Source organism: Neophocaena asiaeorientalis, unplaced genomic scaffold (assembly GCF_003031525.2).
Source record: "Neophocaena asiaeorientalis asiaeorientalis breed wild unplaced genomic scaffold, Neophocaena_asiaeorientalis_V1.1 scaffold106, whole genome shotgun sequence".
In the NCBI taxonomy this organism is placed as follows: Eukaryota; Metazoa; Chordata; class Mammalia; order Artiodactyla; family Phocoenidae; genus Neophocaena; species Neophocaena asiaeorientalis.
Window position 1 is genome coordinate 4,903,845 of NW_020172597.1, and position 12,245 is coordinate 4,916,089.

Below are 12,245 nucleotides of genomic sequence, written 5' to 3' on the forward strand. Positions count from 1 at the left end.
GTCCAGGGGCTGCAAAGCCCGGCCAGCCTACCACCCTGGCTGTGGAGACAGGGCAGTAGCAGGGGCGAGGGCTGAAGCCGAGACTGCACGGAGGGTGGCCTTCAAGCCCGGTGTTGGCTGCCCAGTGCCCGGAGGCTTCTCTTTGGGGAGTAAGCCTGGCCAAGTCCCCCCACCCTTCTCTTCAGCACTGGTGATCCGGACGGGTTCTGCCTTTGTAGAGCACCTCCGAGGGCCGCGGTGCCTGGGCATCCATGCGCCTGGCCCGAGGGGGGCGCTCAGCAGCGGGTCCCCTCTGACCTCTCGAGCTGCACATCCTCTGTGCAGTTTTTTTTTGGTAATTTTACTTATTTATTTATTTAATTTATGGCTGCGTTGGGTCTTCGTTGCTGTATGTGGGCTTTCTCTAGTTGTGGCGAGCGGAGACTACTCTTCGTTGCGACGTGCGGGCTTCTCATTGTCGTGGCTTCTCGTTGCGGAGTACGGGCTCTAGGCGCGCAGGCTTCAGTAGTTGTGGCACGTGGGCTCAGTAGTTGTGGCTTGCGGGCTCTAGAGCACAGGCTCAGTAGTTGTGGTGCATGGGCTTAGTTGTTCCGCAGCATGTGGGATCTTCCTGGACCAGGGCTCGAACCCGTGTCTCCTTCATTGGCAGGCGGATTCTTAACCACTGCACCACCAGGGAAGCCCCTCTGTGCAGTTCTTAAGTGGCTTCTGAGAAGCTGGCTCAGGCCCTAAGGTCAGTGGCCCCGAGCAGTTCAGTGGGTTGGTAATCCATCATGAGATGGGCATCCATTACCACCTTAGGTCCCTATAACCAGTGTGTTTGGTAAATGGGAAAACCAAGTTTCAGAGCAGTTGTGATTGGCCCACAAGGGGTCCTCTGTTGTCTACTCCATGGATGTGGCCAAGGACCTCTAGGCTGGGGGAGGGAGAGGGGATCACTGAAGTGTGTTCCATGGACCCCCAGTCCTGTGAAATACCCTCTTCGACAAAGTTTCATGGTTTTCTAGTGCCTCAGGCCCCAAATTTAGGAGTATCCTTGATTCTTTCATCAGTAAATATTTACTGGGCATCTGCCACATGCCAGCTATGTTTTAGTTTCTAAACTTAAAGCAGTGGACAAAACAGACCAAAGTCCCTGTCCCCATTAGCATGCATTCTAGTGAGGAGGAAACAACAAATAAAAGCTACAGTGTGACTGACAGGTGCTCTGCAGAAAGAAAAAGATGGAAGCAGGGAAGAAGAGAGTAATTTGCAATAGAATGGGTAGGGAGGTTCCTTTCCTCTCCACTTGAGGGTGGAGCATTCCAGGCATTGGAAGCAGCCAGTGCAAAGGCCCTGAGGCCGGTGTACTCATGAAACAAGTTGGTCAGTGTAGCTGGAATGCAGTAGCAAGAGGCAGGAGGCCTTGAGGGCAGGTGAGCCAGGTCAGGGGGGGATTGTGTAGACTGTTATTTGGGCTTTGCTCTTGATGAGATGGGGAGCTCTTGGAGGTCTTTGAGCCCAGGCATGTTCTAGAAAGAACCATTCTTGCCCGGGTGCAGATGTTGGCTTTATAGGGCCTCTGGCTCCACTGGTGGAGATGACAGGGGAAATAGCCAGAGCAGGAATCCTCTCCAGTGGCTGGAGGGTGCATGGAATGGAAGTCAGACCCTCCCTGTGCAGGTGTTGGTGTGTGCTGGAGGGAAGCAGGGTGCCAGCTGTCCCCTGTTGTCCTGTAGATGAAGAAACTGAAGCGGGAGTATTGTGATTTGCCCTAAGGTACCAGTCTTCAAGGCGGAGATGGACTGGGACCCAACCATCCAGGCTCCTTACCCCACAGCTTTGTAGGGGGAGGAACTCAGGGCCCCCTGGACAGAAATGGCCTGGGCATGGGACTCTACCCAGCTGCATCCAACCAGCCAAGCGTTCTAGAAAGAACCATTCTTGCCTGGGGGCATGTGATTTATTACAGAGCTTTGACAGTCCCAAATCCCAGCAAGCCAGGGGTGGGTCTGCAGGGTGGCCTGTCCACCCTGTAACCGCAGTTATCAATGTACTTTGCCATCTGCAGAGGGGCTTTCCCAAGGTGACAAGTCCCTATCTGGACCTGCCTAGCCAACGGGAGTCAGTCAGAGACCCAGAGGGACGGTCCCTTACAGCTCAGCCCAAGGAGAGCGCTGGCCAAGTTTTTACACGTTCTTTCTGAAAGTAAGTTGCCTTGGGGATCGTGCTAAGCGCAACTCCTCAGCTACACAGATCGGGGTCTGCTCAGGACTGACACCACGTGGGGACCAGCCCGTGTGAGCGCACTGTTGTAGGAGGAGCCAGCAAGTGCAGAGCTCCCATCCACCTCTGAGCAACCCAGACTGGTTTTACTGGGGGGACGTAGGGTCAGTAGGACGGCCCCGCGTGTTCCAGGTAGAGCGCTGGGCCCTCACAGGACGCGGCAGGTGCAGGAGACGGGCTTGTACTGCTGCAGCTGCTGCTGGAGCTGCTCCTTCTCGGCTCTCAGCGCCCGCAGCCTCTCCTCCAGCTTGCTCAGCTCAGCCGTCCACTTCTGAGGGGACATCGGAGAAGTGTGCCTGAGCTGACATCATCTCAGAACCGGGGCTGAACTGGTGGAGGAAGGGAAGGCCCAGAGAGCCTGGGGGACCTGCTTAAGGTCTCTGGGCACCGTTCTGGCCCTGGTAGGTGGAGGAGCCAGGTCTCCTGACCAAGTCAGCCCTGGGGTCTCGGGGAGAGTCCTGCCAGCATCCCAGATGCTGGGGTGACCCGTCCTCCGCAGCCTGCACAAGTACCGGGGCGGGCTCAGGCTGGCAGCCCCCCGCCATGTCCTTCTCCCTCTCTGTCAGCCCCTTGGCCTCTTCTGTTTTTCTGTCACCTATGTTTCTCTCATGAAAAGGCTTTCCTTGGGACTGTGTCCAAGTGCTGTGTCCAGCACTCACTGCCTCCCCGTCTTAAGGGCCTCCGCCCAAATGCAGTACGCAGCCCTCTGGTTTGTCTTAGAACTTCAACATTCCACTCTCCCGGCGGCCCCAGCTACACCGCAGAGGAATACCGGAGGTAGCGGGGTTGTTGCAGTCCAGCCCCTGGGGAGCACCAGAGGAAACCCGACAGCTGCGAGCCCACCCAGTGGGTGGCCGAGGGGCCCAGGGCCAGCGTGGCCCCTACCCTGCCTGCCTGGCCTGGGCCACTTACCTGCCTGCCCCACTCCTGGATGGCGCGTACGGACAGGGGGCCCTGGATGCTCCCGTCCCGCCGCAGGAACACCTCCCCCTGGTCCGTCTCGTAGAGCTGCGGCTGGGCCTGGGCCTTGGGGGCGTGCACGCTCAGGCGGATCACCTGGGGAAGGGCAACGGCAGCTCTGCGGGCGCTGCACCGGACGGTGTGCAGCCCCAATCCCGCCTCTCTGGCTCCGGGGCAGCCTGGGGGCGCTGGGGGCAGGGCTTACCTTGAGGGGGGTGCCGGTGGCAGAGGTGCTGACCACGGGGATGAAGGTGAGCTTGTAAGCGTCAGGGAAGACCTGGGGGTTGAAGCCCTGCAGGATGGAGTCCACCAGCAGGCGCACGCGGTCCTCGTCATGGTGGCTGCAGCGGGTGCCCTGCACCAGGCCACTGTCCTCCACGCCCACCAGCAGGCTGCCGCCCTCGCTGTTGAGGAAGGCGCACACGTAGCGACGCAGGTGGTGCTTGAAGGCCTGGCTCAGGTACTCGCCGCCCCCCCTCTTGAACTCCACGTTGCGTGTCTCGCTGCCCAGGAAGGCGCCCTGGAAGAGGCGCTCCTGGCCCAGGATCTCTTGGTGCACGATGGCGCTGTCTGAGCGCGTGCCACTGGGCCGGCCTGGGGAGTCCTGCCGTGGGGTGGGGGCCTGGGTAGGAAGGGGTCTGGCGAGCCAGGCCAGCGGGGGGCTGGAGCCCAGGATGGGGCCGGGGCTGGGGCTCGGGCTGCTGTCTTCCTTCTGCTGGGGTGGGGGATAAGAGCGGGGCATATGGGCCCAGGCAAGAGCCGGGAGCCCTGAACTTGGCGGCCAAAGGAGGGACAGGCAGCCATAATCCCCCTGTCCACCCGCCCCATCCACCCAGGGCCCAGCCCACACGGGCGTCCTGACGCTCCTCCCAGGCAGAGGGGGCTAATTCTGCCCACCATCCCGAGGCCAATGTGGGAAACCCTGTTGGGTCAGGGGCTGGAACCAGCCAGTGCTCCCCTGAGGCTGCCTTCTGCCCAGGTGAACTATGGGATGCACATGGGTAGGAAGAACTGTCCTTCCCAGGTGGGACCTGGGACACCTGCAGCCATTCTTTTCCCACTTGGGTTACGGGTCGGCCTCTGAGGCGCAGGGTTGGATCATCCCAGGAGACACCTCGGCACCCTGAGGTCCCCTGTGACAGAGCTGCATGTCTCTGAATTGAGAGGGGCTCCCAGAGATGCCACCCTCTTCCTGATCTCCCTGAAAGCCTTGCTGAACCAGTCCTCCTGAATTTGCACTTTCCTCCGGCCCTCCTGAGTCCCTTTCACGGTTTCTGCTCTGATCAAGGGCTCTGGGAGCGGCCTGCTCAGGGCCACTTCCCTGCTCTGGGCTTCACCGTCGGACTCCCTGCCTCCAGGCTCTCCCCGTCGTCCTATCCATCCTCTTCGCTGACCTCAGATGCAAGTCACACTGTCATTCCTCCCTTAAAACCCTTCCCTAGCTCCCTGCTGCCCTCCAGCCTCCAGAGGTGGCTTCCGGGGCTGGGGTGTAGTGATGAGAGGCACATCCCTACCAGCCCTGCAGCTCCCAGCGGAGACAAACTTAGCGGAGACTCGGGAAAACCACCAGCTATCACACAAACATGCCATCAGGCCACAGGTCTTGAAATGTAAGCCCCGTTTAGCTGTTTAGCTCTGCAACAGTTTAAATGGCGTGGAGTCTTCATCCCGAAGGAAAAGACAAACCAAGATCACCCATCCTGCGGAGTGGCTACCACCGCCTCAAAAGTGAGTTGACTCTTCCCTCCCACCCCCACAGAAGCCGACCTTTTGCTGCCTCTGCCTTGGTCTCACAGCCCTTGGTGGCCTGGCCCCTGCCCTCTGGCCTGTGTTTTCTGCCTCAGTCCCCCGGCAGCCCGAGCTCCAGGGACAGCACCCGGCTTGCCACCCTGCAAATGCATCCATCCCCACCCTGTCCCCTCATATGTGCCACATCCCTCTGCTGGGGATACCCTTCCCCAAGTGCCTGTCCCATTGCCTAAGCCCCAGCCTGGATTTCACTCCCCGGGGAATTTGTCCCCAGAGAGCAGTGAGGACCCTCCTGGGCCCTCCTCCAGCTCCAGGTCTGCCCCCTCTTGGCTCATAGAAGCAGGGCTCCCTGAGGGCAGGGTGGAGCCTCTACACTCTGCTGTACTGCCCGGGCAGAGCAGGTGTTGGTTTTTGCAACTGAACCGATGAGGTCGGCCAAGGAGAAAGCCAGGACCCTTGGGTATCCTCGTGCCTGGGCTGACCCGGCCCAGAGGCCGGATGCAGACGGGCCCAGGGAGGGTTCGATACTCGGGTCTTCCTTCACGTGCTTCCAGGCTGGAGGCAAACTCTAAGGGTCAGTGTCCCTCCAGTGTCCCTCTGGGACCATAGTCATTTGAGTAGCAGCCCCCAAGTTTGCAGATTTGTCCCCAGTTTCTCCAAGACACCCCTCACCCCCACCCAGCACAGGCCATCCACACCCAGGCCTGCCGCGAGTGAGGCTCGGGGAAAGGCTCGCTCACCTCTCTGCGGTTTGAGGGCTCCCGGCCCTCACCCAGCACCAGCTCCTTCCCAGGGGCCACCAGCTCCTGGATGACCTGGTGCTCCTCCAAGGCTGTGTGTAGGCGCCAGGGCAGGGAGGCCAGGGTGTCCTCGTGGGCGGCCACCTGCACCAGTGCGTAGGCCTTGCGTGGCTGCCTCACCACCTGGATGTGCTCCCGCGCCACCGGCAGCTCCAGCCGCTCCAGGGCGTCTCGCAGCAGGCAGGTGAGCACGGGCACTGAGAACTGGGGGTTCAGGTGGCCCACGTAGAGAACATGCCTGCTGGGAGCCGCCTTGGTACTTGAGTCCTCAGACACGGACTCTTCTGCGGGGAGCTCCTGCAGGGGCCGCTTGCCTGGGGGCTCCATGAGGGGCTCCTGCACCTGTGTCGCGGTGATCTCTTCCTGGAGGTCTCTGGAGGGGTCTCCCTCGGAGGGGCTTCTGGGATTCCTCACCGCTGGCCACTCCTCCTGGGGCCCTGGGCTCTCGGGTCAGCCCAGGGCCTCCCAGGGGACTCGGAGGGGCCAAGGCTCCCGGGAGGTTCACAGATTGGCGGGGGCTGGGTGGAGCCAGAGAGCGAGGGTGGGCGGAGGGCCGGCAGGAAAGGGCTGCCACCCGCCCAAAGCCTCGGACAGGGAAGAGGAGAGTCAGACAGGGCTGAGCCAGAGAACAGAGCATGTGGACCTGCCGCTCCATCCCACAGGAGGGAGGACTGAGGGCCTGTGCTCCAAGCGGGGCAGAGGGGACCGGAACTCGGGTCTCTGAGGCACGCCTCCCCCCATCCTTTCACTGGCCCCAGTGGGCCTGTCTTCCCTCACCAATCCACAGGCTGGGGCCTCCTAGATGCCTTCAGGGTTTCCTGCCCCGCCTCCAGGCACCAGAGAAACCTTTTCAAGGGGCCTTTGGAGAAGCAGCCTTAACCCAGGGCTTTGAGGACTGGTTGCGGCCCCCCTGTGCTTCTCCTTGCCTGCTCTGAAGCCGGGGTGAGCCCAGCAGAGGTCCTGAAGGGGTCAGGCTGGGTCAGCGGGTTTTAGAGCGAGGTTCTTCTGCTTTGGGCACACGGATGAAAGCTACGGCCCCTCCCCAGAACAATGGCCTTTGCATATATACGTACAGTTCGACGAGGCTCATCTAGACCAGATCCTCTGGTTTGGGTCCAGGGAGCAGAAGTGAGGAGGGGCGGAATGAGGGTCAGAGCTGGACCCTCGTGTGTGTCGCCCACCACCTCCCGCTAGGCCAGGGGTCCTCACTCCTGAGCTGAGCACACATGTGCACACACCAGCCCCTCCACTCGCCCCCATACACTCAGCCTCCGGTCTGCGTGGCAGGTACCGCTGGCCTGCATCTTTTCAGATTGGATACTTGAGGCAGTCGGGGCCTGGGGGCCACCACTGCTGGAGTGGGGACATTCAGGGCAAACGGGAATAGAGGGAATAGGGGGGCCTGTGACCCTCATGTCCTGATGGTTCCTGGGGGAGAGTGGGAGGTGCCAGCCCTCCGCTCCCACAGACCCCTGCCCCCTGCCCAGCAGCTCCCCAGGGTGCTTGGGGGCTTGGCTCAGGGAGGGGGAACCAGGGCTGTAGGAAGTGGGTGGGGCCTGTGCAGCCACCTCTGTGATCTCAGGAGAGTCAACAATGCTTCTAGGCTTGGCAAGTGAGCCAGGAAAAGTCCTCCCTACTCCCCACCCCAGTGTAAACGGATATCTCATGCAGCTTCGTGTGGGGCTTCTTCGGGGCAGCTCCTAGAATCCAGGGACTGAAGACATACTTCCTCCCTCTGTCAGGTCTCTCCGGGCCCTCCTGCCCACGCAGGTCCCCACCTCAGTCACCAATCCCAGGCTCCCCTGAGCACGGACAGGGCCCAGCTGCTCCCAGAATGGATCAGAACGCAGCTGGTTCCACGGCTCCCCTGACACCAACCAGGCTCTTCTCTTTGCCAGAGATGGAGGTTGCTGTCCAGAAGCGCCCTGAGCAATCGGTCAGGCGCTGCCATGTCTTTTGAAGGACGGGGCTGTCACCTGCTGTTTGACCGGGGACCAGGACTCGGGTGATGCACAGCCTTTGTTAATGCAGAAATCTGTTCTTGGGTGGGTGGGGGCTTTGAAAGTGCTTTTCATGATGCAGATGTAGGTAGCACTTTCCCACACTGCTTCTGGAAGTCTCGATGGGGTGAGGGGACGGGGGGTGGTGTCCAGAAGCGGATACTGCGGACTGGGGAGGCTGCTTGACAGCATGGCGAGAAGGCCGCCTCTTTCTCTGAGCAGCCGTTCTGAAGATGCCGATGAGTTTGTTTCCCTGAGAGACGGAGGCAGAAGCTTGGGTGGGGAACTTGAGAAAGGAGACTGTGGCGTGGAGGAAAGGAGGAGGCCCGAGGCCCCAGGTGGTGGCACTGAGGCTCGGGGGAGGGGCCCAGCAGCCAGGGCTGACCCGCCTCTGCCTCCACAGCCAAGAGTTATGGAATAACGGCTCTAAGCTCCCCAGGCTTCCCCCTTTCTCTCAGGCCTCTCTGGACTCTGCCATCACGAGCTGCTCTCACAGTAACAAGTGGGGGCTGTGGCTGTCTTGGACGGTTAACTCGAGTCATGATGAGTTATGCAGAGACAGACAGCTGGCCGGGAGAGGCGCCCCGGCAGATGAGCATACACGTGGCTGTACCAGAGAACATAACGAACACGTGAACATAACATACTTCTCTAGGGGCCTCGCTATCAGGCAGCTGTTTGGCATGAAATTTCCCAAACTGATTTGAGTGCCAAATCTTTCCCCATTCTTGCTGGAAATCTCTTTAAACGATTGTATTACATATTTCCCTGGGCTCTGTTAACAGCCGCCTTACGTGAGCTGAACATCAGTTCCACCTCTTTTTTGGCGGGGGTAAAAACTGTCTTTCATTGTAAGCATTTACAAAATGATATTTCACATACTGAAACGCACCGCAGTGTAAACTGGGTTATTTACAGCATCTCAGGCTAACAGCCGGGTGATGGCGGACACGAGTTCAGCGTTGTGGAAGAGCAGCCCCTTTTAGTCCTCTCGCTGGATGTCTGTGACCTTACTGACAACCCCTACTTGGCACTGGAGGAAGAAAACCTCTTGAATTTAAAGTTAAGAATGAAAGGTGGGTAGGAACTGCTGCACAGCACAGGGAGATCAGCTCGGTGGTGCTTTGTGACCACCTAGAGGGGTGGGATAGGGAGGGTGGGAGGGAGACGCAAGAGGCAGCGGATATGGGGATATATGTATACGTATAGCTGATTCACTTTGTTATACAGTAGAAACTAACACACTATTGTAAAGCAACTGTACTCCAATAAAGATGTAAACAAATCTATAAAGTAAAAGAATGACCAAAAAAAAAGAATGCAAGGTGGGCCCAAAGATGAGGGGCAGAGGGAGGCTGTGGATAGGGCTCTTCTCACGTTATCTGGAGAGTGTCCACTTGGTGGCGCCTGTGGCTGCGATCCTCCACACCGTAGCAAGCACGGGTGTCTGCGCAAACCAACCAGGGACCCCAGCTGAGGGGCAGGGGACGGGGCAGGGGGCGAGGGCTGAGCTCAGCCGTTAAGTGGGAGAGGACAGGCTGTCAGGAGAACAGACTGGAACTCAGGGGAAGAGTGGTGTGGACGCAGCCTTCGCCATCCGGGCCCCGGGACGCTCCAGCCTCAGTCTTGACTCCTCCCCTTGCCTACCAGCGGCTGCCTGTTGGTTCCTGCCCATCCTTTGACAGGACCAGCCCAGCTGCCCACAGGTATCTCGGGCCTGGTGTCTGTACCCTGGGACCTGCTGGCCGCTGGCCCCTGGCAGCATCCTCGGTGGCTTTGGTGTTGTGAGGACAAGCACACACACACACACAGTTCTCACGCTTGGCCTGCACGTTTCCAGCTTGGGAGCTTCCCTGATGGGATGGGGTGACTTGGGGCATTAAGTAAGGTAAGGAGGCTGCAAAAAAGCTGAGGGACGACAGGGGCGGGAGGGAGCGTCCGGAGTCTCCTAGGCAAGACAGTTTTCTGTGCTTTCAACTTTATTTGTAAGACAAGGGGCAAGTCACCTGTGGCTCTTCTGAGGAGGGGTCGTGGCATCGGGCACGAGGGCAGAAACTGTGTCCACTTGGCCCACCGGTGACACAGCCCAGGGAAGGGTCTCTGGGTTGTTCCACAAAGACGCTGAAGAGGGTGCTGTGGACACTTCCGCTTAGGACTAACAGCCTGGGCAACAGAGACACAGCAGGGCCCAGGGACACGGGCCACACAGCCGGCAGGTGGGGAGGGACCACAGGTGGGGACGGGGCAGAGAGGTTCCCCAAGGATTCAGCCCTGAGCGGAGCCTGCGCTCTTCTCTCCTGAAGTGCCTGGGTTTTCCCTTCCTGATGTTCCTCAGCACTGGAGTCCACGTCTCTCCTTGTCATGGCGACGAGGGTGGGCCCAGGAAGCTCTGTTCCCCGGTCCCACTTCCCCACACGCCTTCCCGCTTTGTGGGTGGCTGCCCTGTCGGGATCAGTGGTGTGGTCTCACCCACCGGACACCATTTCAGCTTCTTTGGATGACTCTGGGTCACTATCAGAAGGCTTGGCTTTGTGAAACAGTTTCAGAAGTCGAGGTTTTGGGTTTTTTTTTTTTTTTGCTTGTTCTCTTAAGTGACGTTCAATTCTGACCCCAGAGGTTAGGGCAGCATGAGTGAAACGGTAACAAATCCTTTCCCCTTCTGCAGAATTTGACATCTGGTTACCCTTCTAGTTCTGTTCCCTTGGAAACCAGATAAAAGTGGAATGTCAACCATTTCAAGGCAACAGTGCTTACGATAAAAATGACCCCTAATTGTAAATCACCTGGTCTAGGAGTGCTGTGCATAGACTGTAAATAGCCCTTCCTGCAGGGCTTCCCGAGCACAGGGACCCAGTAGGCACGTCCCTGACGGGGACCTGGAAGCTGTGCCTATGGCACTAGGGGGTTACTGGCTGCCCTGTGGCACGATGCTTCTAAACCAAGGTGAACCCCACTTCTCCCTAACATGTCTTATCCCCTTGCACCTGAGCTGTCACCTGGGCAACAAAGAATGGTCGTGGATGACTGTGGGCTCTGCAAGGACTGCCCCACCGGAAAGGCCTGCTTTATGCTGGCAGGGTGTCTGGTCTGTCTGCAGCGTGAGCGCCACCCCCAGTGTAGCCTGTGGGAGTCGAGTCTGCATGGTTAGCAGGACCCAAGACAAAGGCTGCCTGGTGGGTGTGGCAGGCAGTATGCTGTCTCGCACCCCTCATTAGCTGTGGAGTTTGGGGCAAGTATTATAACTTCACCTCTCTAAGCTTTAGTTTCCTCATCTTTAAAATGGGGGAACATGGTGGTTATCTCTGAGAGCTGTAAGCGAGGTTTAAGCGAGCTAATGTCCACAAACGACTTAGCACCAAGAAGCCCTTAACGAGTGTTCCCTGGAAAGGTGAATGTGCCTGCTGACGAGGGACAGGGTGGGTGGGAGCCGTTTTGCTCCACAAGCCCGGCCTGGCAGCACACCTGGCCTGCCTGCGTACGCCGGTGTCACCTTCACATCCAGAAGTTTGTCGCCAGGGTCCAATGAGGCCCTCTTTGGGAGTACCCTGAATGAACGGCACAGCCTACGGGACACAGGTCCAGGAGTCTGTGGAAAATGGGCTGCTTCTAGTTCGGCAGCCCCGACCCTGACTGCTTCACGGGGGCCCATGATTAGAACCTCACGGTGGCCAAGTGGAAAACACCACTTTGGAACTAGTCGCTGGTGAGGGCTGGCAGGATCCTTAGAGGTCTCCTCGTCGAACCCCCTCATAGCCAGACGGGCCCAAAGGAGGGCGATGGCCCACCTGGAGCATCACATAAAGTAGCCGCCCTGGCTGGAAGCTCGGCCCTGGCCTTGGAGTCAGATTCCTGGGCTTTAAATGCCTACTGTGGCAGTTCCTGGCTATTCGATCAGAGCGTACGTTTCCTCATCTATAAAGCGGGTCTGCTGTGAAGATTATAGGAGATCAGATGGCGCAGCTGGTGGGGCACACGGCGATGTGTCAGTCATGACCAGGTTACACTGTGCTGCGGCCCCACACCGTCTCCTCCTGGGGCCCTTTATAAACGGGGAAGTGAGGTTCTGGACTGGAGCCCTGGCCCCTGGACGGCGCAGGAGGTGCCCTGCATCTCTCCTCACCCCTGCCACTGAGGCTCCTTGGAGCTGTTGACCCGCATACTGTCCTTCCTGCTCGGCCTTCCTGTGGCTGCTTCCTCCACACTGCTGTCTGGCTGCACCAGAGCACAAAGCCCTTTGAGGGCAGAGAATGGATCTCATACCGTCTCCCCAGGGGCTACGCCATGCTGGGGCCCCAGTGGGCACGTGGCAGACAGCCTGTTCTCTAGGGATTGCTGGAGTCACGAGAACTCAGGGAGCATCTTGTCCAAGTTTCCTCATAGATAAAAACGAGGAGCAAAGACCATGACAAGGGGAGTGACCTGCCCTTCGGAGGCACGCTGCCGATTATCTGTTGACTGATTACAAAGACAC

General features: G+C 58.9%; 1 protein-coding gene across 1 annotated transcript; it reads right to left on the reverse strand.

The window, feature by feature from the left end:
* Positions 1–2,413: 2,413 nt before the first annotated feature.
* SLFNL1 (schlafen like 1) lies at positions 2,414–10,137 on the reverse strand. The gene is made up of 6 exons (XM_024738748.1): positions 9,849–10,137; positions 7,878–8,027; positions 5,715–6,211; positions 3,431–3,772; positions 3,178–3,321; positions 2,414–2,536 (listed from the first exon to the last, which is right to left on the reverse strand). The coding sequence occupies exons 1-6, from the start codon at positions 10,135–10,137 to the stop codon at positions 2,414–2,416; spliced, it is 1,545 nt and encodes a 514-aa protein (XP_024594516.1).
* Positions 10,138–12,245: the final 2,108 nt, after the last annotated feature.